The sequence below is a fragment of the Poecile atricapillus genome, chromosome 3 (assembly GCF_030490865.1).
Source record: "Poecile atricapillus isolate bPoeAtr1 chromosome 3, bPoeAtr1.hap1, whole genome shotgun sequence".
Taxonomy (NCBI): domain Eukaryota; kingdom Metazoa; phylum Chordata; class Aves; order Passeriformes; family Paridae; genus Poecile; species Poecile atricapillus.
In genome coordinates, this window is record NC_081251.1 from 3992086 (window position 1) to 4019435 (window position 27350).

The 27350-nt window shown below is 50.1% G+C and overlaps 1 protein-coding gene across 1 annotated transcript; it reads right to left on the reverse strand.

Moving 5' to 3' along the window:
• Positions 1-4454: 4454 nt before the first annotated feature.
• PAQR8 (progestin and adipoQ receptor family member 8) lies at positions 4455-18937 on the reverse strand. The gene is made up of 2 exons (XM_058836183.1): positions 18809-18937; positions 4455-9276 (listed from the first exon to the last, which is right to left on the reverse strand). The coding sequence occupies exon 2, from the start codon at positions 9230-9232 to the stop codon at positions 8174-8176; it is 1059 nt and encodes a 352-aa protein (XP_058692166.1). The 5' UTR covers positions 9233-9276; positions 18809-18937; the 3' UTR covers positions 4455-8173.
• Positions 18938-27350: the final 8413 nt, after the last annotated feature.

The following is a 27350-nucleotide window of genomic DNA, read 5'->3' on the forward strand; positions in this document are numbered from 1 at the left end:
GCGCTCCGGGCCCGTCCCGGCTAACGCGTCTCCACGGCAACCGGCCGCGCGCTCAGCGCGCATGCGCAGGGCCCTTCGCGCCTCTGCTTCTGCGCCTGCGCAGTGAGCGCCGCGGGGCGCGCGGCCGCCGTGACAGCGGGGGGGGGCTCTGAGGGGCCGAACCGCCCCCCCACCCCTGTGAGGGGAGTCCGGACCCCGCAGCGGGGAAAAAAAGACGTGGAAAGCGTTAATCCTGTTTTATTAGGGATTTCCCCTTCACAGTCCGCTCGTATCCCATCACAGCCTTTCATAACTCTCTCAGAGCCCCTTCAGATCTCTCTCGTAGCGCCTTATAACCCCCTCATGTTAAAACATCTTGGCCTCCCAAAGGGGTGGTGGGTGGCATCTGGACTGCTTCTTTTTGAGGAATTTTCCCTGCCCTATGCAGTGCCCAGGGTGAGGAGCAGCTGTGAAGGGACAAGTCCATACCTGGAGTGATTGAAATGTTTTAACCAAAGTGGTTGTACTGGTTTATGGTGTATATGCACACCTATAAAAATGTATATAGTTGTAAAATAGTGTATTTTTCATATTTAGCACTGATAAAATTCCTCTCAAACATGATTTTTATGTCTAGAGGAAGGGGCAAAGAGAAGCATCAGGGATACCATCAAGGGAAAGTGGCTATACAAATGCTACTCCCAAATGTAAGAGAGAGAACGGAGCTAAATCCATTACCATGGAAAACAGAAATTGTTTTGTTGCCTACAGAAGTTGTGGATTCCCCAAAAGAAGTGTATTCCTCATCCCTGGAAGCGTTCAGGGCCAGGTTGGACAGGATTTGGGAGAAACAGTCTAGTGGCAGGTGTCCCTGCCCATAGCAAGGGGGTTGGAACAAGATGATCCTGAACGTCCCTTCCAATGCAAACCTTCTAGGATTCCATGAAAAAAGTTTTTTTGTGCATCTTTGCTTTGTTCTTTTTATCACCAGCACACCAGCCAAGCTAGGCTGTGATTCAAGGGCAGGCAGCAGATCCGAAGGTTTTGTAAGCAGAAGTTAAGCAGGGAGAATGACAGCCAGACCGTCTGTCTGAGCAGAGTCTGGGAGAGAGAAGAAAGCCAGACGGTGGGAGATAAAGAATGAGGCTGATGAGCTTACAAAGGAAAATAATGGACTGAAGGCCAAGCAGGGCTGGAAGAGCTGAATCTGGAAGACAGCAAAGCTCCTGGTGTGAGGGCTGACTTAGACCCAGGTGCAGGACCCTGATCAAGCCCTCTGATTTTTCAAGTTGCGATATCCAGGCAGCATTTAACAGGGAACGGGGCCTGTCTCAGAGAAGGAAACTCACCTCTGTGATCATCCCCAAGGAGAGTGACCGCAAATTTGTGACAAGGCCGTGTGGCAGAGTGCCTAGTGCACAGACTATAAAGATGACAAGCTAGGCATGTTCAGCCTGGAGAAAAGAAGGCTCTGGGAAGTCCTTCGAGTCCTTTCCAGTGCCTAAAGGGGTTGCGAGAGGGCCCAAAAGGGATGATTTACAAGGGTATGCAGTGGCAGGACATGGGACAGTGGTTTTAAACTGCTAGAGGGCAGGGTTAGATAAGATATTGGGAAGGAATTAATCCCTGTGAGTGTGGGGAGGCCCTGGCACAGGTTGCCCAGAGAAGCTGTGGCTGTGCCATCCCTGGAGTGTTCAAGGCCAGGCTGAGCAACCTGGTTTAATGGAAGGTATCCTTGCTCATGGCAGGGGTTTGGAATGACATGGTCTTTAATGTCCCTTCCAACTCAAACTATTCTGGGGTTCCACAGAAGGAAGTAGAAGAAAAGCCATAGCAGAAACTTTGTGACTGTAAAGCAGGAGAGAGGAGAAATGAGGAATAAGGAATTAAAGTGAAGATCTGGATTAAGCTTCATCCTTGACAACTTCTGGACAGACAAGTCTGACTTGCCAAGGTTAAAATGAGCCTTTTTAGCTTCCTACATGCATGCTATGTACTCATGAAAGGGAAAAATAATTCTTTATCGGCCTCTGCTTTCGTGGCACTGGAGGACACAGATGGAGACAACTCGCCCTCTGGTGGGTAAAAACACAACCTGCAGAAACCTTGGTCTGTGTGCTATATTAAGAAATAATAATTAAAATTACTGGTTATTGGAAGGGAAATTAGAAGATATTCTAGAGGTTTTAAGTTCTGAAATTCAGGAAAAATTGGTGAATTTATGTATGTGATTTCACACAACACTCACACATAAAGTTGATGACTTGAGGACCTGGAGTGATATGACAGAAAGGGATCAGAAAATCAACAAAACACCATGACGGAGAAACTCCCCAAACTGGAATCCCTAAATCTGGGAAGTCAGTGTGCTGGGGTGTCTCTCAGGAATGTGTGTAAAGAACACCAGCAGTGTGGGGACTGGGCATGACGAGTCAGAGATCCGGGTGCATCTGCAGGGCCATGATCTTGGTGGGATCAGGAAGATGTGGGATGGCTCCCACGACCCCAGTGCAATGGAGGGATACAGACAAGCCAAAAAGGTGAGGAGAGGGAGCTGCCCTTTAGTGAGAGAACAGCTGGAGTGCCTGGAATTCTGCGTGGATGATAAGCCCACAGAGAGCTTACAGGGCAAGGGTTCAAGGGATAACCAGTGTGGGTGACACTGTACTGGGCAGTTGCCTGTTTGCAGGCTCTGCTCCTCATGGGGAAATTCATCCACCCTGACAGCTGCTGGAAGGACAACTAAAGAGGGATGGAGCACCTCTCCTAAGAGGAAATGCCAAGAGAATTGGGATTGCTCATCCTGGACAAGAGAAGGCTTCAGGGTAACTTAATTGCAGTCTTCCAGTACCTGAAGGGGGCCTGCAGGAAAGATGGAGAGGGACTATTTACAAAAACATGTAGTGACAGGACAAAGGGGAACAGCTTCAAAGTGAAGCCAGAGAGTAGATTTAGACTGGATATTAGGAAGAAATTCTTTGGTGTGGGGTTGGTGAGGCCCTGGAACTGGTTGTCCAGAAAAGCTGTGAATGCCCTATCCATGGAAACATTCAGGGTCAAGTTGGATGAAGCCCTGAGAAACCTGGTATAGTGGAATGTGTCCCTGGCCATGGCAGGGGATTGAAACAAGATGATCTTTAAGGTCTCTTCCAGCCCAAACTCTTCTATAATTCTGTGATTCACAGTCCAGGAGGTTTCTGGAATGCAGTACTGGTAAATCCCTCCTCCAAGTGATGGAGGAACCAACAAGGAGAGCTGCATTGCTGGACATCAGACTCACCAGCCATGCTTCGCTGGGAATTGGGGGCCAAAGGCAGAGTTGGCTTATGGAGGTCAGGATCCTGAAGGAAGGAGGAGTGCAAACTTCAAACACTAGACTTCAGACTCTGGCCTCTTTGAAGGCCTCTATCCCCTTGGTAGAGTGCCCTGGGATAAGGAAGCCTGGGAGGAGTCCCCTCCAAGCTCAAGAACAGTCCATTCCGATGAGCAGGAAGCTGGGCAAAAATGCCAGCAGGCCTGCATGGATAAACAGGGAGCTCCTGAAAAAAACAGAAGCAGCAGAGAGAAGGTGAAAGCAAGGACACAGATAGAAGGGAATACAGAGACATCATGTGAGCATGTGGGGCTGAAGAAAGGCAAAGTCCAACTGGAATCTGTTCAGGAAGGATTTCTGGAGGGTAACAAAAGGGATAGAAGGGAAAATGTAGTGGGCCTATTGCTCAGAAAGACGTGGCAGCTGGCTACAGAGAACGTGGAAAAGCCTTCTTTACCTCAGTCTTTTCCAGCAAGACGAGCCTTCAGAAATTCCTGGTCCCTGAGACCAGGAGGAAGGGCTGAAGCAAGGAATATGTACCTTGGTGGAAGAGAAATGGATCAGGGAATGTTTAAAAGATTTTATAAGTATATATAAATCCCTGAAGGGAGGGTGCAAAGAGGACACGACGAGGTTCTGTGCCAGGCCCCAGGGCCAGGACCAGAGGCCATGGGCACACACAGGAGGTTCCTCTGAGCATCAGGAAACACTTTTTTACTGTGAGGGCGGCTGAGCACTGGCACAGGTTGCCCAGAGGGGTGACAGAGTCTTCATCCCTGGAGATATTCAAAATCCATCTGGACAACCAGCTGTGGGTAGCCCTGCTTGAGCTGAGGGTTGGAGCAAATGACCCCCAGAGATCTTTTCCAAACTCAACCCTTCTGTGATTGTGGATGATGGACTAAAAGTTTCCTAATCAGTGTCAGGGCAGCTGTTCTGCACTTTCCTTGTGGAAAGGGAATGAAATCCAACAAGTATTGTGAAACCTTGACAGTGCTTTGAGATGCACAGATAAAACCACACCTTATTGTTCATTATTGTAATTATTATCACTCTAATATATCCTCTCTGTAATTATTGTCCCCTTTTCTTTCTAATAACTCAGAACCTTCTGCAGTTGTGCATTTGGGAATTTCACACCACACCAATTATTTTGCTTTCACAGAATTTTTTTTTTCCACTAAAGTTTTTAAATAAAGATCAGTACAGTACAAAGCTTAAAATATTGTCAATGTTTTCAACAATACAAAGTCAGCAGATGGGAGTTGGGAAGGGGATAGTTAATAAGGAACACTCATATCCTTCCCTGTTTCCCAAAGGAAAAAAAAATACAAACTCTTTTGTATTTCTGTTTAGTAACAAACAGTGCTTAAAAATAATCTTGTCAGTAAAAGATTTAAATTGCAAGGCACATGAGGAACCCGTCCTTGCCTCGTTACACAAATTAGGCATAAATACAAATATAAAGCACCTGTCTCCATCCTCTCCTCCTGCTCGGTACACTGAGCAAATCCTGTCAGTGGGAATTGGCTGTTAAGAGCAACCATGGACCAGCAAACAGCAAAGAGGCTGCCCTTGACCCTCAGGTTCCTTCAAGATTAGTCCCCAAAAGGAATAGCACAAGGCACATTGGGATGAATTCTCAGGATCTGTCCTGGTTTGCAAGATCTGCAGGAATACTACCTCAGGACTAGAAATTCCTCAGGGAGAGGACTGTGACCTCAGTCCCTTTGGGATCTCAGGTGTGCTCATCCTTTGGTGGTCAGCTCTCCACCGGCTCTGGCCACTGGTACATCCTTCCCAGCCATGCCTCCTTAGGAACACCGGGATGGAGGAGACCTGCTCCAAGCAGTGAGCCCAAGGAGAAGGTCCTGGGGGGCTCAGACAAACTGAGCATTTATCACAGCAGCACTTTGGCTCTTTCCAGATACAGCCCTGATCTCCTCTGGATCACTGGCAAAGCTTCCACTGCCACTTTCCAGCCGAGATCCAGGAGACTGCGGCATGTGGAGTCTGCCCAGGAAGGCAGCCAGGTGCATAAGGCACAAGGATAAAGTCTGGGGATGAAGGAAGGAAAGAAGCTGGTTGGAGGAAGAGGAGGAGGATGGAGACAGGGATGAAGGAAGCTCCAGTGTTGGTGAGCCTCTTGTGACACAAGGGCGCATCCTCACAGCAGCACAGATCTGTGTTGTAGATCCCCCTCACTCCACCCATCATCGTAACCAGGAGGTCAGCTCCAGGTGGGAGTGCAGGGCCACACCGAGATGGGAGCAGCTTCACCTGAGGGGAAACATGGGAGTGTGCAAAAACACCTCCACTGTCACACCACTGCTCCAGAGAAGTGTCACTTCTGTTCAGCCAGGGAGAAGAAGATATGACCAAAAGTAGCTTGGAAGAGCCATGTGGGCTCCTCGGCCTGTCCCTGAACCAGATGGCATTACCATACTCACCCTCTTTCAACAAGGGCAGGGCATGTCATCTGTTTTCAAACCCTCAGAGGAGGGGACCCCTGGGTGATCCCTTCCTTTGGTACCAGTATAACTCCAGGTAGCAGCAGAGCAGGTTTGCTGTTATGAGCCATGCCTAATCCTTCTCCATTTTGTACCAGAAATGAGCTCTGGACCAGCCTGATTTACCTCTGTTTCTGCACAGGAACTCACTACCATCCAGTCAGTTCCACACCCAGTGCCTTGTTCTTCCCTATCTACCACAAAACCAAGGCAAATTAGGCTGTGAGAAAAAGCTGCTCCCACTGGAAGCCTTTCCTCAGACTGGGAGGAGACCCACAAGCAAAGCCAGAGCCCATGGAGGGAGCAGTCCATCAGTGCAGCTGAGTGAGTTGAGCAGCCAGCTGCCATGCAAGGAAGAACTGCTGCTGGCCTCTACTCCAGCCCTTCCCTGCCAGCAGCTGCATTGTCCAAGTGAGCTGGCTCAGAGTTAAAACCAGCTGAAAATTACTGACATTTTTTCAGTGGGATTGGTTTCCCAATGCTGCCTCTCCCGGTGCTGCTTTGCTCCATGGCCAGATGAGCTTCTGTGTATGGGAAGAGGTTCAGTGAGTGCAAGTGGGACAACCCCTGCTTGGCATCTCCCCTGAGGCAGATTTTCTGCTACATCAGCATGGCTGTACCATCTGTACCACCAAAAACACCCTATGAAATTAAGTAATTAATTTCTAAGCTGAGGCCAAGACTGATGAGAAAGGGTGGACTTGATGACCTCCTGAAGGCTTTCCTATGATTTCTTCTATACTCCAAACTTACTTTCCTCTCCCCTTGTATTTAATTTACTATAGGGCCATGAGTTCCAAATTTACCTACTAAACACAGGACCAACAAAGTACCTATTTACAGGTCTGTTTTCCACCGCCCATTAACAAATCTGGCCCACCTTGCTCCTCCAGCAGGACAGCACTGTTTCCTTCAGGTTAATCTTAAGCCAACTAGGAGGCTCTGCAGATATAAAATCCCAAGGCAAAGCCTTTCTGTATAACAAATCCCATGCACACGCATGGAATATGAACACACATGCACACCTCAAGAGCTAGAACACAGATGAAGTGCAGAAATCAGTGCTTGTCCTCACCAACCATATCCCCAACCCTACATTCTGCCTGCTCAGAACCAGCAATCACAATTCATTTGCCTGCCCTTGGGTTCAGTGAGACAAATCCATGGCTGGGATAGATCCCATGGATTCCTTGGTTTCAGCAAGGATTTAAACCTCCTTGGTGGTTCCATGTTCAATATTCCCCCAAGGCAAGCACAGAATAGATTCTTCTAGTGGGGGACACAGTAATCCAGCCTTTGTTACCTTGGACAGGAGTGACCAGTGGACATTAGGTGACCCTGATCACTATCCTTTCTACTCCACACAGGAATCACCAAGGACAAACCCATGCTGAGGTTGTGCAGGACCCTGATGTTGTCACCCTGCTCCTGGCCTTTTGCTGTCCCACCTTCATCTAGCACTGATAAAAACATGCCAGTCACAACCCCACTGGTCACAGAACAGCAACCCTGCAGCTTCAAGGTCAGCTTTCCCACAGTGCTCACCAAGGAGCATTAAGAGGGGAATAAAGACTCCTTCACCTTCACACCCTTTTGGCCGTGATCACAGTGGTGGTGCTGGAGGAGCAGAGCCTTTCCTGTATCAAACAGATTACATCCAAGAAATTCCACATTTCATAGATGTTGCTAGAGGTTGGTCAGACTCCCTAGACAGGTGACACAGACCCAGTTTGTCCCAGAGGACCCCAGGTCAAGCCTGGATCTCCAAAGATGTTTTCCCAAAGCCATCTAAGTGACCTGGCATTGACACACTTGACAAGGGGAGTGCAGACAGAACCTGGCTGGAACAGGAAAAGGATTCTAGCAGCCACTGTGCCACATGTGCCCTCACACCCAAACCCTAGAAACATAGACTTCCCAAAACCTTCCTACTGCCTTTGATAGGAACGGTTCTCATGTAGATATAGCAAAACCCAGAGAGGTCATCACATCCAGCTGTGGTCCTCATGGTGTTGTGAGCCCTGGCACACCCTTCTACAGCCCCCCAGCCTCCAGGCTGCCCTCCCTGACCTTCAGCAAGGTCTCACCCACAGCTCTACCAGAATGAACAAGGAACCTCTGCCTATTCCAGCATCCTTGGTTCAGTGACTTGTTCTGGCTTAAAACACTCCATGTCCCCCAACCCCGTATGGCAAAAGGCAATTCCTGCTGTGAAAATGCATCCAGCATGAAGTGTCCAGCCTTCCATCTGAGTCCAAGGTCCTGGTTAGTCATGGCATGTTAGGCAAGTAAGACAGTCATGTCTCTAGTATGTTATGCCCCCTTTTCTTGATTTTCTCTGGTGATGTCATGCCTGTCACGTCCATGACTCTCAGGAGTCCTTTTTAGCCAGGCTGGCCTTGATCCTGCGTTGCAGGATGTAAGCTGTGATGGCACTACAGGCCACCAAGCCGAAAAAAGAGATGCAGGACAGATAAACCGTGAAAGGCCCGTGTCTCTTCAGGAAAATCTCCTGCCTGTTCTTGTAATCCAAAAGAATGGCCTCCAGCTGCGACAGGGTGCAGATGGCCAGGAAGGTGTGGAAGATCTGGTGGGCGTGGCCAACAATATCACAGGAGCCAGGGAAGTATTTCTCAGGGACAGGGCAGGAAAAGAAATAAGCACTGACAAGGAAAAACAGTATCTGGTACGTGTGGTACCAAGCAGCATCTTCTTGACAGCCCCCCAGGTGACACACGACCACCCGATGAGCCACGGGACTGATATCCAGGATGAAAGCCAGCCCTGCTGGGATCACCTGGCACATCTTCCTCATGATGGGGTAAGGCCGTCGGTACCGGTATTTGGCATAGCAGCAGCCGGCACAGGACAACCAGCCACAGAAAGCTGCTGCTGGCAGGAAGAAAAGCCAGAACTTGTCGTACCAGGCTTGGTCAGAGCTGTAGTAGAAATGAGCCAGGGCACTGCCATACTGGTAGATGCTGACTCCAACATAGTCCATGAAGTAGAAGGTGTAGTGGTACAGCTCCGACTTGGACTGCAGCAGGTGGGCCAAGAGGCTGCAGGTCAGGTAGGTGACAGAGGAGAGGACAAAGATGAGCAACGGCAAGGACCACGCATCCACAGGCAACTGCTCGGCCTCCACAAACGTCTTGAACCTCAGCAGCACAGCCAGCGCAGCCAGGAGATGAGTCCACACGTTGACCACCTCGTTGTGCTTCTGGAAGAGGCTGAGGAAGTAGTAGCGCCAGTCCTGGCCGGTGGGGCGGTACCCGCTGTGGATGTAGGGCTCACGGAAGAGCTGCGGCACCTCGCACTCCTTCACCGTGCAGGGCATCTTGGGGAAGCCATCCTCCAGCAGCCGGGGCAGCCGGCTGAGGTGCTGCCCGCTGAGGGACAGCGTGCTGAGCCGCTCCAGGATGGCTGTCATCCCGCTGCCTTCAGCCCCACACCAGGGAACGTCGTCTTCCTGCCCTGCGGGGATCGGAGAAAGAGGAAATGTTAATGGTGGCGCACCGGGGAGAAGAGCACGCTGCCATTCCCAGTGGGATTAACCATGGCACCATTGAGATGCTGGCCCTTACAGCACCTTCCAGTGCCTAAAGGGGCTCCAGGAGAGCTGGAGAGGGACTTGGGACAAGGGCCTGGAAGGGCAGGACAAGGGGCAATGGCTTCCCACTGCCAGAGGGCAGGGATAGATGGGATATTGGGAAGGAATTGTTTCCTGTGAGTGTGGCAAGTCCCTAGCAAAGGGTGCCCAGAGAAGTTGTGGCTGCCCCTGAATCCCTGGAAGTGTCCAAGGCTAGGCTGGGTGGGCTTGGAGCAACCAGGGATAGTGGAAGATGTCCTTGTCCATGGCAGGGTGTTGGGTCAAGATGGTCTTTCAGGTCCCTTCTAATCCAAACTATTCCATGATTCTATTAATATTGTCAAGTTTAGGGGTACCAGATCTCCTCGGGAGTTCGAGAAGTATCTGACAGAGTACCAAATTCCCAGGGTTATGTTTGGGTCTGTTCTCTGACCCAAATTCAGCACAGAGGAGGATGCAGAGCACTATCCCTGCAGATCAGCCTGCATCAGATGGGCACAGCAATGCCACAAACCTGCCCTTCCTCGCCACTTCCTCAGGCACTCAGCTTGGAGCATGTTCAGAAGCCACGAGCTGCCAACTGCAGGAAGCAGTTAGTTGACAAGAAGGCATCTGATGACTTATGAAGGTGATTTTTCACCCCTTACCCCAGAACAAAATGCTCAGGAACAAAACTGGGATGTAAATTACTCATCTAAGGGATAACCAGCCTGTCCGCACATGAGTTAAGAGGGTCCCAACCAAACCACGGAGCTTGCAGAGAAACTCAAGCTTCCCTGTCACACAGTTTGCCCATGGGTTACTGTAGTGAGCATGGCAGAGGGAGAAGCAGAGAAATCCACAGTCCCAAACCTGCAGCCCTCATCCCTCCACAAGTAAGAAGCAGCAGAATTGAGAGGGACTGAAGAAATGAGAGCTGGCTGCAGTTTGGGTACAACATCAGACCTTTGGGAGCATCCATGGAGCCAAAGCTGAGGGACTGCCAGAGATGTCCCTGGATGCTCAGAGCAGCCAAATCCAGTGCTGGGCACTCCTCTGCCTTCTCTGCTCCTTGGTAACCTCTAGACTTGCTAAGCTTTGGCTGGCAAGATTCAGATCCAGGCCACAGCAGGATCCTAATGTGTGGAGAACAACTCCTGGCATTAAATTAATTCCCAATACCCCCTGTTTCCCAATAACCTAGATACTGCTCTTCCCTGCTAGTGTTTGTGTCATACAAAATAGAGGAAAATTCATCACAAATGCCCATGTTAAACTGAAATTGGTGCTGATGGGGCCCCACCAGACTGTGCAGGGCTGTGGATACTCCTGTGAAACCAAGGTTTGCAGGAGCAGAATCTGTCTCCTAAGCTTATATGCAAAACAAGTGGAGCTGCAGGGGATGGAGGTAGCAAAAAAAAAAAAAAGTAAACACAAGTAAGTATTTTTGCCTAAGTGTGGAAAACAGCCAATTTTTCTCCTGTTACATGAGATACCAGCTGTGTCCAGAGGTGAGACACCAATAGTTTGTGTGGGCATCTGGTCTAGTGAAGGTGTCCCTGCAGGGGGCTGGGACTAGAGGAGCTTTAAGATCCCTTTCAACCTAAACCAGTCTGTGATTCTGTGATGGGAGACCTCTGCTAGGCTGTGATTCAGGGGACAGGACAGTGTGAAACACCATGAGAGTTTCTGAAAGCAGGGAGGTGGGACCTTGCAGTCCAAGGGTGAGACAGCACAAAGAGCAAAGTCAGATCAGACTCTCAACCAGGTAGCAAGTCTCACTTCCTGTAGAAACCCAAAGTATCTGAGAAGAGACAAAATATTTTCATGTTGCTTCTGTATTCTAGCAGAGGGGAGCTGTCATAATTAGGTTTCATTTTCTAGAAAATTCTTTCTGCCCTACGCTGCCTAGGCTTTCTCCCTTAGCATCTCTCTAGGCTGGAGATTTTTTTTTCCCCCTGATTGCCGCAGGGGACTTTGTCTGCTGTGTTTGATGGAGCTGCTTTAGCCACCGAAGGCAAAATGGTCCCTGGAAATGCCATTTTAGTTTCACAGATGTGTAATGCTGAAGAGAGCACACTTGCTGGGGAGTTAATGTTGTGCACACTCATAAAGACTTTGTTTCTCTCCTAAGGGTCTGCAGGGTCCTCACCTATCATGGGACATGCAGTTCATTCAGCAGGTTGTGTATGCCTGTGGAGTTACATGCCAAAATTTAGGGAGGCGAGGCAAATTTTGACTTTGGGGCACTCCTAGGAGGGCACAATGTGAACAGGAGGGAACACTCACCCTGCCCTGTTCCAATGTACAGCCAGTCTCTTCTGTCTTCTTGTAGCTAGTGGAATTGATTCACAAATTATGGAATTGGGGAGTGGTTTTGAGATGGAAGGGATGTTAAAGATCATCTCATTCCAACCTCCTGCCATGGGCAGGGACACCTTCCACTATCCCAGATTGCTCCAAGCCCCATCCAACCTTGGGCACTTCCAGGGATGGAGCAACCACAGATTCTCTGGGCAACCTCTGCCATAGCCTCACCACCCTCACAGGGAAGAACTTCCTGTCCATGGCAGAGTTGGAACAAACTGACCTTTCCAACCCAGACCATTCTGGAGTTCTATGATTCAATGATCATGATGGTGGGGCGGAAGAAGAAATGACATGCTGAAGTTCCTTACATCTTAGAGAACACAGAGTAATGCCAGAGTGAACCCCAGCACAACAGGAACTGCAAACCAGCTCTGAGGGGGGCACCAACCTGCCCAAGAGACCAGCTCTGAGAGAACAGAGTCAGTGCTCATCTCCTGCAGACAAACCTGCTGAAAACTGCACGTAAAGAGCAAAAGCAATACATGGGAGGGTGGCAATTGAGCCTGGGAACAGGAATGCATGGGAGTGCAGTCCGTGGCCTGCCTGCTTTGCATGCTGACAAGGATGTGGGAGAGACAGGCAGCTTCTGTCCCAGGCACAGCCTGGCTCCGGCTTGCACCGCTCGTGCTCATGCCAGGACTTTGCCACGGTCTCTCATCCCCAGAGCTCAGTGCACGCAGCGAGCATCGCCCCAGAGAGCCTGGGCACTGCACATCTCCCTGACAGCACAGATTATTCCAGGCAGGCTTTCAGAGCTGGAAAATGCCAGTTTTAAACAGGCTGTGAGGGGCAGAGATTTTCAAAATAATAGTCCGAAATCACAAGAAACACATCTGATACGGGGCTGAATAGCGCTGAATCAGGAACCTGATAGCCTGCTTATTTCAAACCTTGTGATATGAGCGAGTGAGAACAAGTTGGCAGTTTCCAGTGATCATGTGATTAGACAAAGTGACGGGCAATTAATGTTAGGAAAGAGAGAGAAAGAGAAAAAAAAACAACAACAACAACAAAAAAAACCACCAACCCAGAAACCCAAGGTCAGCACTGGCTGTTTCACTTTCACAGAGCCCCTATTCTTTTCCCTTCACGGGGGTGTAGGAGCAGCTGAAAGCCACATTCATTGGCGGGGTGTCTCGTTGAGATTCCGTCCTCACCCCCATCTCCGGGGAATTCAGTTATTTTGGCTGCTCCCAATTAACAGCAACCAAGTATCGTTTGTTCAGCGAGGGAGCTGCAAGGCGAGAAGGAGGGCGTGGATGATGGCCAGGCTGGATCATTACATCCACAATAAAAACTCCCGGCACAGGAGGAGAACGATCCTGTTCCAATTTTTCTCTCTCTTTTGAAGAGGGTAATTGGAAACCCGAGCTTTTTCCCAGCTCTTTAGCTTTTTGGTCACAGTCTGATGGAAGGGTTTGAATGAGAAAATTTCCTACAGAGTACGGTCGATTTTCCCACCGGTCTGGCCCCTGAGTTCACTGTCTGGGATTGAGGCTGGACCAGTGTGATAGATTTGCTCGCAGACTGGTATTCAGGCATCAGAGGTTTACACAGGCTTCCAAAAAGGCAGTAATTCTTGGTAAACAAAGCAGGAGAGAACCGGGGGTACTCAGCTTTGGGGAAGTCCTTAATAAATGCTTGGCATTTAAAACAAGGGGGGAAAAAAAAAAAAGATGTGATTGTGAACAGCATGAAAACACAGCAGTGGCCAACAGACTGGTTTGGAGAGCTGCAGGTGATTAATGCCTGAATTCCTCTCCTCTGGCACTTGAGCAAAAGTCCCTAGGGGGACTCCAGGTAATTTTGAAGCTTGGGGTTTTATTGTGACCCCTTCCTACATGGAATTAACTTTGGTGTCACAGCTCCTACTGCACCAGGACGGCAGGGAGCAGTTCAGCTCTGGGAGAGGCTGCACCCAGCTCAGATGCACTGCATAAACCCCATCCCAAACCCTGCTGTCTCAAGGCTGGTCCTCCCTTGAGCACAAACATCTCGTCCTGTAATTAAACCATTCTGTAGGGCTGGAGAAAACTTTGAAAGACCATCCTGGGAGCACAGTGCCAGCTCCTCCATCCCATTCTGCCCTGTGTTTTGTAAAGACCCCTCCAGAGCTGAGAAAATAAGAGACCATGGATTGGCTTAAGCAGCAGTTCCTGTGCAGTCTTGGTATGACCTGCTTCCTTCTCCTGCCACAGATTTAGGTGCCAAAATTCCTTCAGACTGCGGCAGGAACACCCAGAGCTCAGATCCTTTCTTCAGGGAGTTACTGGGATTTATACAGGATTTACAACCGGCAGAGGGTGCCCAGAGAAGCTGTGGCTGCCCCTGGATCCCTGGAAGTGTCCAAGGCCAGGCTGGATGGGGCTTGGAGCAACCAAGGGGAAGGTGTCCCTGCCCATGGCAGGGGAGTTGAACTGGGTGAGCTTTAATGTTGCTCCCAACCCAAACCACTCTGTGATTCCACGATTTGATGGTTTGTGCCAGGGACAACCCTGCCAGGGTAGGCAGCAGGGTGTGAAGGACTTATCTACACTCCAGCACTGAAGAAGTGGAAATCCCCACAACCAGAGAAGGGCCAGGTGCCTGGGGCTTCTATAAATTTGGCTTACACTTCCCCATCTATGAAATGGGGATATCAGTCCTCATCTGCCTGATGGAAATGAGATACTGTGCTCCTAATGTACTGAGCAGTGCTGGGACTACTTAACAGTGCATTGCACAGATTTTATTTCCCTCAAGGCACTTAGGTACCCTGTTAGATTTACATCAGCCCAGTTCCCGTTACTCCTCCAACAGGGACCTGCAGGTTGTGATGCTCTGGAAGGTAAAAGGTGATTCCATGTGATTTACTGAAGGGCACGACTTAAAACAACCTGATCTGTTAAGAAAAAATGTCAAAATTACCTAGTGGAAAATTTAAAATAAAAGAAAATGGCACAAATTCTCTCCTTCTCTATATACACACACACACAGCGTGCAGCCCGAGCAGGGTTTGTCCAAGCTTGTATCCCTCAGGAAACGAACGTCCCGTGATGCTGGGAGACGAGCCATGAAAGCCAGTGGGAGGTGGCAGGATCCCCCACGGAAGCCACAGCAGTGTCAGCTCCGCTGCAATTCCTGGCCTGGGAGCGAGCTGGGCCAGCAGCCAGCTCAGCCGTGCTGAGCAGCAAGTGCCTCTTGACATGGGCTCAGCGTTGCCCGAGCTTTGGGATGGGGCCAGGGGATGAGAGCAGTGGAGCCAGCGCAGGGAACGCTGTGCTCGCAAGGCACAGAGCAAAACAAAGCTGCTGGCAAAGGCCACGTCCCTGCAGCAAAGCATCCCAATTAGGGGGGACCCCCGAGGCCCTGTGGTGCTTGGGGGAGCAAGGCAGGGGAATGGAACCCCAAAGTTAGGAAACCAAAGGTTGGATGAGGCTGGTGGTTTTATTGTGAGAGTCCAAGCATCATGTGCAAGTGCAAGGGGGGGGTTGATTTTCACAACATCAGGTTCTTAGAGATCAGCTGGGCTGGCTTGGCCATTCCTGAGCTGCTGCACCCCTCAAATGGGTGGCCACACACAAACTGTCAGCCAGGAACAACTCCTGGACTGTGCTATCTCCCAAACCACGTCAGGGAATGGCACAGTTCTGGTTTGCTGTGATAGCACAGTTGCAGTTTCCTCATGCCTAACCCAGGTTGGAGCTTGGTGATGCTGCTGGTAACACAGCCAATAATTCCTGAAAAAAAAACCAAACAAAGAAAGAAACCCACCTGCAGCACTAGTTAATATTCACTAATTCTGCTCACAGACCCTGACTTAGAATGCCCTCCTCTGGCAAATCCACTCCCCCTGTATCGAAATTTGCTCAAGGGCGAGGTAATATTCTGGAGCTCTTCTTCCTGGTTTCACTAATCCTTTGCTGTTTGTGCTTTCCTGATCCCCTCGCCACTTTCTTTTCCCACACACAACCAACACAGCACCCGATGCTTTGGGGCTGGATTTCAGGTGGATGTGAAATCCCTGGATGAGTACACCAGGAATCAAACCACACCAGGCCACAGTCCCAAACTGTAACCATCAGGTTGCTGAAGTGTCAGCACAATTCTGGGCATGGTTTTGGTCCTGCCGCCCCCACCAGTCCCTGCCTGCTGTATTCAGCCCTGCAGGGATCACTGATGGACTCGGACTTTTTCCAGAAACTGGAATTGTGCCAGCAAAGTGCCTGGGGGTCTTCCCACTGCACTGACTAAAATAGGAGCCTGAATCTGTTACAGTGGCATCCCACTTTCACTTCCTAAATTTCCTTCAGCACTAATCTTCCTTCAGTGCAGATCTAGAACTGGGAACTCCTTGACAAGCCAGCCAATCCCTCCCTGCTCAGATCCATCTGCTGATGGGACTAACCCAGAACCATCTGCCTGCGGGCAGAATGACCAAACCAAACTGGCCATGTGCTGTTTGTTGGTTCAAATCATCCCCAAAAGAACCTCTGGGCTGAGCCTGCTCAGCTTTGCTGTCATCCACAAAAGCCTCTTGTACAAAAACATAATTTTTTTTAAGGCTGTGGATTTTAGATCTTTGGTCACTCGAAAAAAATGTATATAAATCATGCAGAGCCCTGCGGCTGCTGCGGGCAGAGAGGAGGTGCTGCCAGGGAGAGACTGCAGCTCTGTGCCAACCCCGTGGAGCTGCGAGCTTTCCTCTCCCCTGCACTAGAAGTCTTTGTCCCCATCCAGGACCTTGTCCCATTTAACCCCATGGCCTCTCCCAGCCAGGTTCTAGGTCTGCAGTGACAGAAGTGATGCCTTTCCTGGAGGCTACAAAGCTCCAGGGAAGGGCCAGATGGGAGATTTCCTCCACAAAAGGGATGCAAGCTGTGCTGCATTCACTTGTTTGGAGTCCCGCTCAATCCCAAGGATTTGGTGGGGCTTGGAGGGTGGGAAGGAAGTGGAAGCAAGCTTCCCCTTACTACCTGGAAGTGTCCAAGGCCAGGTTGGACGGGACTTGGAGCAACCAAGATGGGACATGGAGCAACTCCATGGCAGGGAGTTGGAACTGGATCATCTTTAATGTCCCTTCCAACCCAAACCATTCCATGATTCTGTGGAGCTTATAAGGTATGGCAACTATACAGCTGCAGCCTCCAGCAGCCTCCCTGGGTTTTTATTCTTCTGCAATTTACTAATCATTAATGGTTTATGCAATTAAAGGGCCACTGGTCTGACCCCATGAGCAAGGGTTACCCTGTAAACTGGCAGATAAAAAATTAAGCTGGTGCCTGATTCAAGACCTGCAAGTAGCTGCAAGCTCTCGCACGTGACACGGTGGTGGCACCTCCCTTGTCCCCAGCCTCGCTGGCACGGCCACCCCTCCCTGCCATCCCTCCCTGCATCCACAGGGACACAGCCCTCTGCTCAGCGTAAACAAATAAAAGCAATTAATGCCCAGGAAACAGAAAATCCTGCAGGGTGCAGGGCTGTTAACCCACACCTTCCCCGGTGGCAGGAAATGTGCAACTGTGTGGTTTAGCCTGATGAGCCCTGAATGAGTTTCTAAGAATTGTTTGCAGCACGTATCAGCACAGCACCCCAAGGCAGGAGCACAGTCTGCTTCGAGAATTCAGAACTGATAGCTGCCTGTCCCCTCCCTGCTCTGGCAGAGGGCAAAAACAGACTTCAGACCAGCTGGACTCATCCTTTTTCATGACCTTTCCATAACTTTGTTCTTTTTCAACACCTGCTGCCAGAACAGCATTACACTCCTCATCCTAATCTGCAGCAAGCCATCCTAGAATCCTAAAATGTTTTGGGTTGGAAAGGACCTTAAAGCTCATCTTGTTCCAACCCCCCTGCCATGGGCAGGGACACTTTCCAATAGACCAGGTTGCTCCAAGCCTCATCCCGCCCAAAAATCCTCCAAGTAGCGATATGTTAACAATTTCCCAGCTCTGAAGCCACAATCCCACAGCATCCCACGATAAGTGCACCTCTCCATGCCAGTAAAAATCTGTGTGCCCCAGCCAAAGCCACCTAGGCACAGCTACTGGGATGCTCCACACCCAACCCTGTTCATGCCAGAGAGGAACTGGTTCGACATTTGACTGTTACAGTGTTTACTCGAACTTATTTATCTATAATATATATATTATATACCTATATACCTCTATATCTCTATATCTTATATATCTATATATTTGTGATTTAAGACTGTCCACAGTATTTCCCTCCTCTCCCTCTCCCCCCACCACAAAAAAAAAAAAAAAAAAAAAAAAAAAAAAAAAAAGTGAGATCCTTGGATGCTTGTGCTGTTTTTAGCCAGGAAAAAATCCAGATGGGATATAGGGGGGACATGACCCCGAAGCATCCTGGAGAAGAACAGCAGGGAACAACCCTTGGGTGACCCTTTGGAGACGCGCCCCAGCTCGTGTCTGCGCAAGGAGCAGGCGGCAGCTCCAAGGCAAACACCGGGAGCTGTTCTTCTCGCAGCTCACGGCTGAACTATGCATCTCCTTCCCGTGGCCTCCAGAGCTCCCCGGGTGTCAAAGTCGTTCAAGGAAAATCCGCCCACAGCCATTTCAAACAAACACGGAGGAAAAACACTGCCCACCTCTCTCCTTCAGGAAGCCCTTGAGATACCGGTGACGGGGGAATTTAAGGCAAAATCCGTGTCTCCCTGCTCACCCCTTCCTTCTTTAAGCTCTCCCCCAGCACCCACCTGACCACTGGACTAAACCCGGATTGATGAACCAAAATTGTGCGTGACACAGAGGGAAAGATCCCGCATCCCGCCGCATCCCATGGGTGTCCGCAAGCACCAGGCACCGCACACCGCGCACCCCCGGCTCCCATCCCGGCATCCCGCTCCCCCCGCAGGGAAGGATGCTCCCGGCGCGGCGGGGATGCAGGAGCGGCGGTACCCGCCGGAGCGCACCGGGAGCTCGCTGGGGACCCTCGGCGGGATGTCCCGGGGGGAGAGGAGGGGACAGCGGGGAGGGGATCGCCCGCACTCACAGCCCGCAGTGTCCGCTCTCAGTGCCCGCACTCAGCGCCTGCTCTCCATCTCCCGCACCCCGTGTGTGCACTCACCTCCCGCTCTCAGTGTCCGCGCTCCCGTCCCGCACTCCCCGCTGTCGCTGTCCCCTCGCTGTCCCCTCGCTGTCCCCTCGCTGTCCCCTCGCTGTCCCCTCGCTCTCCGCTCCCCTGTCCCGCTGCCGAGTCCCGGGGCCGCCGCCTCCGGGAGCTCCCGCGGCCGCCCCGCGCATGCGCGCCCCGCCCCGCCCGGGGCCGCCCCGCGGGCCGAGCTCGGCCCGGCCCGGCCCAGCCCAGCCCAGCCCAGCCCAGCCCGGGCCGGGCCGGACAAAGCGCGGCACAAACCCGACTAGCCACGCACCCAGAGCCCGTCAGCCCGGCCCCGCGGGCAGAGGAGAGCGCAGTGACACATCCGGGACGGGGACGTAAAGTCACAGAATCACAGGATCGTTCCGCCTCGGAGAGATCTCCGGGGTCCAACCTGTGAGCGGTCCCCAGCCCAGAGCGCTGAGGCCACGTCCTGTCGTTCCTTGGACACCTCCAGGGATGGGGACTCCAGCACCACCTGGGCAGCCCCTTCCAGTGCCTGAGCACCCTTTCCATGAAGAAGTTCTGCCTCATGTCCAACCTGAACCTCCTCTGGCCACAGCTGAAGGTTCTGCCCCCTTGTCCCGTCCCTGTTCCCTGGGAGCAGAGCCTCCCCCGGCTGTCCCCTCCTGTCAGGGAGTTGTGCAGAGCCAGAAGGTTCCCCCTGAGCCTCCTTTTCTCCAGGCTGAGCCATCCAGGTCCCTCAGGCGCCTCTCTTAGGATTTACAAGTCACTGCAAGGTGGTTTGGGATGGGAAGGGACCTCCCAATGTGACCTGGTTCAGCCCCGGAGATTACTCTCAAAGATGGAAATCCTACGTTTAAAGTAAAAATCACAGGACCAGCAGCTATGGGCACCCATTGAAGCAAAGGAGATTCCTCTGAACACCAGGAAATGCTTTTTTACTGTGAAGGTGGCCAAGAACTGTCACAGGTTCCCTAGCAAGAGATACCTCCATCCTTTGAGATATTTAAAATCCATCTGGACATGGACCTGGGCAATCTTCTCGGTGTGGCCCTAAGCAAGGGGGCTGGACCAGATAACTTCCATGGAGTGGGGGGGACCCCCCTGATTTTGATGCTGTGGACATGCAAGTGTGGTGGAACAGATGATGATTTTCCACAAGATATCCAGGCTAAAGGCAGTATGGCCTCAAGCCAACTGCCAGCACCAAAATCTTAGGGCTCCAGAAAATAGGCATTTGCACCCAAATGCCTCAGGAGCAGCCTCTGGGCTCCTGAGCTGTGCCTGGGAAATGTCTGGGAGAGGCTGATGTGTCCTGGATGGAGCTGTGCCAAAGCCACAGTGGTGGGTTCAGCTGCAGAGTCACCGTGACCCCAGGCACAGGTTAATTTATGAGTACAGAGTTTGCCCTCTCCAGGCTCTGCCTCAGCTGGTTCATGCGGGCTGTGCTGCTCCAGCCTGTCAGAACTGCTGGGTTTTGATGGGTTTATGAGGGAAACAGAAGGACTGCTTGTTCTGCAGGGAGAAGGTCCACAGAGAGGCAGCCCAGGAATGCGACTTTTCAGCTCTGATAAGATCTCTGCAGTGTGGGTGAAGGTTCGGCAAGTCCCAGCACAAATCTCACAGCACGTGGGAGAGCCAGTGCCCCCAAAGTGAGGAGGGAAAACTTCCACGGTGAAGAAGCTGGGAAGGAACCTCAGCTTTTCCCTGTCATGGCACTCAGGGATGTGGATGGGATACAACTGGCAGCTCCCAACTCCCTCAGTGACCTCTTGCACTCATCTTCTGTCCCTCTAAGACATCTCCTGAAAGACCCATAATACTGCACCATAATTCTCCTCTATTCCTTAAACTGGGAGGGGATTCTGCCCCTCTGCTTCATTCTGGTGAGACCCCACCTGCAGAGTTACCTCCAGATCTAGGACCCCCAACATCAGAGGGACGAGAGAGAGTCCAGAGGAGGCCATGGAAATGCTCCAAGGGCTGGAGCCCCTCTGCTCTGGAGCCAGGCTGGGAGAGCTGGGGGTGCTCACCTGGAGAAGAGAAGGATCCAGGGAGAGCTCAGAGCCCCTTCCAGAGCCTAAAGGGGCTCCAGGAGAGCTGGAGAGGGACTGGGGACAAGGGATGGAGGGACAAGACAAGGGAGAATGGGTGATAGAGGGCAGAGGAGGTGGGACATAAAACACAACCCAGGCAGATGGGGATGGTGGGGTGGGGATCCCTGCTGCAACAGGAACATTGCAATGGTGCTGGGCCATTTTTACCTCAGGTTTTTGCCTCATTTAACTTCAATCCATGCCCCAGGGCAGCCACGGGAAGGGCAAAGGGCAGCTCTGTGTGGGATAACTGCTCTCCTGGGTGGGTGCTGACAACCTGTTTGCACCCCAAGCCTGGTGGATGCTGCACAGTGAGATCTCTTTGATCGCTGGCTCTCAGGTGAGTGGTACCAAGCCATGCTCTGTAGTTCATTTCAAACTTACCCTGCTATGCTGCAGTCCCTGTTACTCTCCAGCAATGGCATTTTAAACCCTGAAATGAATCACCCAGCTCTCTAAAGTCAAAACCCAGGTGTGGTTGTGTTTGCCCAGGAGATTAGTCCCAGAGTAAAGACTGGGTTGTACCAGGCTGGGCTCTCCCTACCCTCTACACTCATCTGATAGGATTCAAACATGCTTTGTGCTCTCAAACATGTCCTGAATGCCTTGATTCCCCACCCAAATATGCATCATAGAATGGCTTGGATTGGAAGAGACCTTGGAAGTGACCTGCAAAAGGTCCTGTTGAGTTATTACTCAAAACAAGGATCTTCTTTTGTGGATCAGGGTCTCTATCCAGCAAGAAGCATCCACACACACCATGTCCACACTGTGCTGCTGAGGAGCAATGTAGCAGCTTTGCACCAAAGACAGCTGAGGTATTCCAAGCACCAAATGTAATCCAGAGAGTAGGACGAGTTACCTTTTCCCTGTATTTGCCTGTAATAAAGAATATTGACTCATTGCTATTGTTGTTGGCTAAAAGAGAATTTTTTTTCCCCCCTGTCTGTGCCTGTATGGAACTTCTTTCCACTGGCCAAGGATTGATGCTCATCATCTGTTTGGCAAGTTTTAAATAAAAATTCTGCAGATGCAGAATTAGAACACTAAGAACACATTAGAACACTAAGGCTTTCTTTAACTAATAATTCAGAAAAACAAAAAAAATCCATAAAAGCCTTGGGTTACCAAGTTCAGCCTCTGCAACCAGAAAGAAGCACTTGATACAGTTAATTTTGGCACCATCAGCTGTTCCCCACGTGTTGCACAAGGGTTGTGTAGCAGTTTGGGGTTGGGACTTTCCTGTCTCCCCGTGGCTTGCCCGCAGCAGTGACAGCCCGCTGTGACAGTCTGTGGGGTTACTACTGTGCCTTACACGGAGTGCTGCAGCGTCCCAGCTTCCATCAGGGCAGGGAATGGATCCAGAGCAGCTCTGGGGAGAAGGATTTGGGGGTGCTGGTGCTGGAGAGTTGGACCCATCCCTGAAACCCCCCAAGTCCTGGGCTGATCCTCCAGTGTGGGGAGCAAGGGAGGGGGGATTCTGCTCCTCTCCCCTGCCCAGGTGAGACCCCACCTGCAGAGCTGCCTCCAGCCCTGGGGCCAGCAGCACAAGGACGTGGAGCTGCTGGAGAGAGTCCAGAAGAGACCACAGAGACGTTCCTAGGGCTGGAGCCCCTCTGCTCTGAAGCCAGGCTGGGAGAGCGGGGGGTGCTCACATGGAGAAGGATCCAGGATCCTCAGGACCTGTCCCAGTGTCTGAAACAGCTCCAGGAGAGCTGGAGAAGGACTTAGGACAAGGCATGGAGGCACAGGACAAAAGGGAATGGGTGATAGAAGGCATAGGGTGTTTTTGGGACAAGGGCCTGGAGTGAAAGGACAAGGGGGAATAGGTGAAAAGGAGCAGGGTTTGATTAGATACTTGGAACAAATTCTTTATAATAAGGTGATGTACACTTCCCTGGAAGTGTCCAGGGCCAGGCTGGACAGGACTTGGAGCAAACTGGGGCAATGGAAGATGCTCCTGCCCATGGCAGAGGGTGGAACTGGCTGTTCTTTTAGGTCCCTTCCAGCCCAAACAGTTCTGTGATTCTAAAGCTGGGCATCACTTGCTGAAGTGACCAGTGGATCCTGCCCCAGGGCCAAAAGCAGCTCCCAGAGATTCTGAGGAAGAGGCAGAGATGTTCTGCATACAGATGGGTGATTTCCAGGCTTGAAGGTGGAGAAAATGAGAGAATAGGAAAAGAGAAAGGGGAACCAGCTGTAACCATCTTTAGTAACAGCCAGAAGTCATGAGAGCAGATGAGGAGACCAAAATAGCAACACTAAACCTCAGCTCTGTGTCCAGGCACTTCAGACTTCCCTGCAAATGTGGTTTGGTTGCCCCATTCCAGATCTTTGTTGTTGATTCAGCCACTCCTCTGGTTTCATTTGGAATTCAGTTTTCCTTATGCCCGCAGGCACGGCCTGTGTGGGTTTGTTTTGGTTCTCTATTAATTGCTGCATTTTCCTCCTGCACAGCAGGAGAACAGGACGAATCCCCACGGGATCTGGAGTAGCTGTGCATCAGGAGCAGGACCACAACAAGATTTTATGTTCCCATCACTGTGCTAGGGCCATGCTGGAGGCATCTGGGAGGAAAAACAAGTCTGTATGCTCTGGGCTCCTACTCTGGGAAGAAAGAAGGTGTTTACAGCCCATCCAAACACACTGAAGATCAGAGCTTTAACTCCTTACCCATTTTCCTGTGCTCTCCTGGTGAGATGCCAGCATTTCCCCATGCCTTTCAGTAAAGAAATTCCATTTATACATCCTGATAGTAGTTTTCCATATTTTTCATCTCCACAACTAGGAAAAACACCAGGAGCTAGAACTGTTTAAAGATTTACCAGAGTGCGTGGGAATAGCAAATACTTCAAGAAAATGATGTCAGAAATGCCTGAGCTGGGTGAAGATGCGATGGGGTGAAATTCTCCAGCCTATGTTAGGGAAAAGGTCAGGAGAGAGGATTATCAGCATTAAATTATTTGTGATGAGAGTCAGGACAACAGTCTGCTTGTGAGAGTGAATTCACCCCCTAGTTATGGTTCAGCTCCTGTAAATGCAGCTTCAGGAGAGCCCAGTAAATATAAATCCCTTTAATCCCTTGGAAAATGTAAAATTTGCCCTGATAAAAACATCTCATAGGTGGTGTCACTTCTCCACATACTTTCAGTTCTAAAAAGTGACTTTTTTTTATTCCAAACATTATATTTCATGTTATTATCCTTCTATTTTATTACAAATAGATTCCAAACCTCCACTCCAGTGTGTTGCTAGATGATCAGGTGGCACTCCATCGAATTTGGGATCCTCTCCCCCCATTTTTGGAGCTGTGAATGAGCCACAAGCCTCTCCCCTGCCCTTCATGGGTGAGGCAAGGCTACTCAGCAGCCAGGAAAGCAAATAGATGGAAACTAGATAATTGAACTGTGGCTTGAAAATTGACATTTAATTGAACTAAGAGAGAAAAAACTCCAAAAAACCAAAAACGACAGCAACAACAACAAAACCCCCCAACATCCCAGAACCTTAGAAGGATCACAGGGTACCCTTAAACCTCAGAAACCAAGTACAGGTGGATGCTGACACACAGAGCTGTGAGGAAGGGATGAGAAAATCCAGGCTGAGCGCTATTGAAGTGCTCTGGCCAGAGCCCCTCGTGTGCAATTCACCCATGGAAATTGCTCCTGCATCCACCCTTGATCCTTCTGTTTCTCTGCAAGCCCTGCAGACCTGCTCTGTGTGCTAAGGGCTTAATTCCTGTTTTTTTCCAGTGGATAGGAAGCACTAAATGTCCCTGTGAGCTTGTCCTGCCTTTCCACCCGGAATGCGGCAGGAAGGTGAACCCAGGGAGACCTCGGGCACAATCCTGGGGAGTCCCAAAAGGCAGGGGAGGCTTCTGCCTTCTTCTCATCCTTCTGCACCTCCCTCCATCCCTCCGTCCTCCTCGGCCTGTCCTGCCCCGATGAATTATTCAGGCACGCAGCAGTTGCTATAGGGGCTGTCATGAATAACAACAGCGGCTATTTTTATCCCGAACTCCTGTTACCTTGCGGCCAGGAGCGGTGGGGCCCTGCCAGCTCCTGGCAGGAGGAAAACCGCAGCCATCCACAACATCTCCGTGGGCTGGGATTCGTCCTGACCACCCAAATGTGGGTGACATCTTGTGCAATCCGCATAGATGTACCTGAATCCCACCCTGCTACCCGCTCTGTCTTGGACTCACGGGGTGCTTTGCACCCATATTTTACTTTTTTCCACCCATATTTTGTCTGCAGTGGAGCACACAGACTGTCCATTGCTGGATTTAATATTCTGACTGCTGCAGAGGGAGAAAAAGCATCTCGGAGGTGAATTCTCGTATCGAGTTCTGGCAATTTATATGGGATAAATCATATTTCTTTTGGGGACTTGCACAGATTCCTCCAGCCAGTTTAGATCCTCAATGTGACCACTTGAAAAAAAAATCTAAAATAAAAAATGAAAATGAAAATGAAAAATAAATATAAAAATAAAAATAAAATAAATATAAATATAAATATAAATGTAAATATAAATATAAATATAAATATAAATATAAATATAAATATAAATATAAATATAAATATAAATATAAATATAAATATAAATATAAATATAAATATAAATATAAATATAAATATAAACAGAAATGCCAGGAAACAGAAAGTTGCCAGAAACAGAAGTGCCAGTGCCAAAGGTTTTCTCTGTTCATTCTTTGTGCTTTCTCCACTCATGAAAACAAGAAATGTCCATCAGATCAGAAGGAAAGGGTGGATTTGAGGAGCAGATGGAGGGAAATGGGTCCTGCTGAGTGTGCAGAAGCAGGGAGGGTATTCCAGCTCAGGGAACATCTCTGGAGCTAGAAGGGAAACCTGGAAGAGTAAACGGAAAAATAAAAATAAAAATTAAATTAAAAAAAAAAAAAAAAAAGAAAAATGGAAAGAAAAAAAAAAAAAAAAAGGAAAAGGAAAAGGAAAAAAAGAGAAAAAGGAAGAAAACAGCAATAAAGCATAAGATCCTTTATTTCTGCCAACCTGCCAAACTGAATACTCCACCAAATTATTCCAGAGGAGAATTAAAAGACCTTAAAAGGAAACTCCGAACTTTCACTTTGACACGGAGCAATGTGAAAAAAATCTCTCTGGAGCAGGACAAACATCCAGGCCTTGGGCTGCACGAATCCCAAACTGGCCACAGAGTTATCAGGCGTTTCCAGTGAGTGATCTGATCCAGGCACGCAAGCAGAAAATGGGAAACGGGGCAAAGGCTGTTTCCTGCTCCTCTTCCGAAACAAGAATCGCAGCTGCTCCCTCTGGAGAGATCAGGCAGTGGGAATTCTGTGCCTCAACATTTGCACAGCCCAGCAATATTTATTCCCAGGATTACCCTGGAAAAACTGCTGTGAGCCACAATATCCAGTGGACACGGCCAAGTTTGTGTGCCTGGTATGCCTTGCTGATCAAAATTTATTTTTTAATGCTTTTTATTCTATTTTTAAACACAGTTTAGATAAAGATTTTTAAGGGATACCACGATTTTTTTTTAAGGGCGAGCGGCAGATTTCCTGTAGGCAGCGGCACCGTTTGATTCCTGCCTACAGCAGCCTCTTAGGAGACTTAAAGGAAGCTTGGAAAAAAGAGGGAAAGGGAGTTTTTACACAGGCAAATAGCGATAGGACAAGGGGGACTGGTTTTTAACTTGCCAGAGGGCAGGGTTAGGTGGAATATTGGGGAAAAAATCCTTCCCTCTGAGGATGGGGAGGCCCTGGCAGAGGGTGCCCAGAGAAGCTGTCGCTGCCCCTGGATCCCTGGAAGTGTCCAAGGCTGGGCTGGGCAGGGCTTGGATCAGCCTGGGATAGTGGAAGATGTCCCTGCCCATGGCAGGGGGTTGGAATGAGATGAGTTTTAAGGTCCCTTTCCACTCAAACCATTCTGTGATCCCAAAGACACATCCAAAATCGCCTTTTCCATTCCAAATACCACGGGACCTGTCGATTTCGTGTGTTCACCCCCAAACTGCTGGAGTTACACCCAGGTCCACGTTAAAGGAAAAAGCAACGCCCACGCAGCCTGTACGGGGTGAAAACACCCGGAAACGGGGCACCCCAAAATACAGTATAAAAACATAACCCTCAATTGGTTTTTAATTAGTTTTTGTTGGGCTTTTCTTGGTTTGGGATTGTCTCTGGGTGTTCTTGTTGTTTTCGTGTTTGCTTTTTAAATTATTTTTTTTTTCCCAAAGCGGCATTTTCGGCCCCTCGGTGACTTCCAAGAGCCGGAACCGGGATCAGATCCCATCCCCGGTACCCCTGGCCCCGCCCCTTGCACCGCCCCCGCACTTTGATAGGCTGATGCTCTTGTCCATCAACCTGTCCCCGCTCCATTGGCTGTCGCTGGGCGGTGTTGACCAATCAGCAGCGTAGAGGGGCGGGCCGAGGGCGGATTTCCCGCTCG

Excerpts from the sequence above, each read along its gene's own strand:
- PAQR8 (XM_058836183.1), bottom strand. The coding sequence starts at position 9,232 with ATGACAGCCATCCTGGAGCGGCTCAGCACGCTGTCCCTCAGCGGGCAG.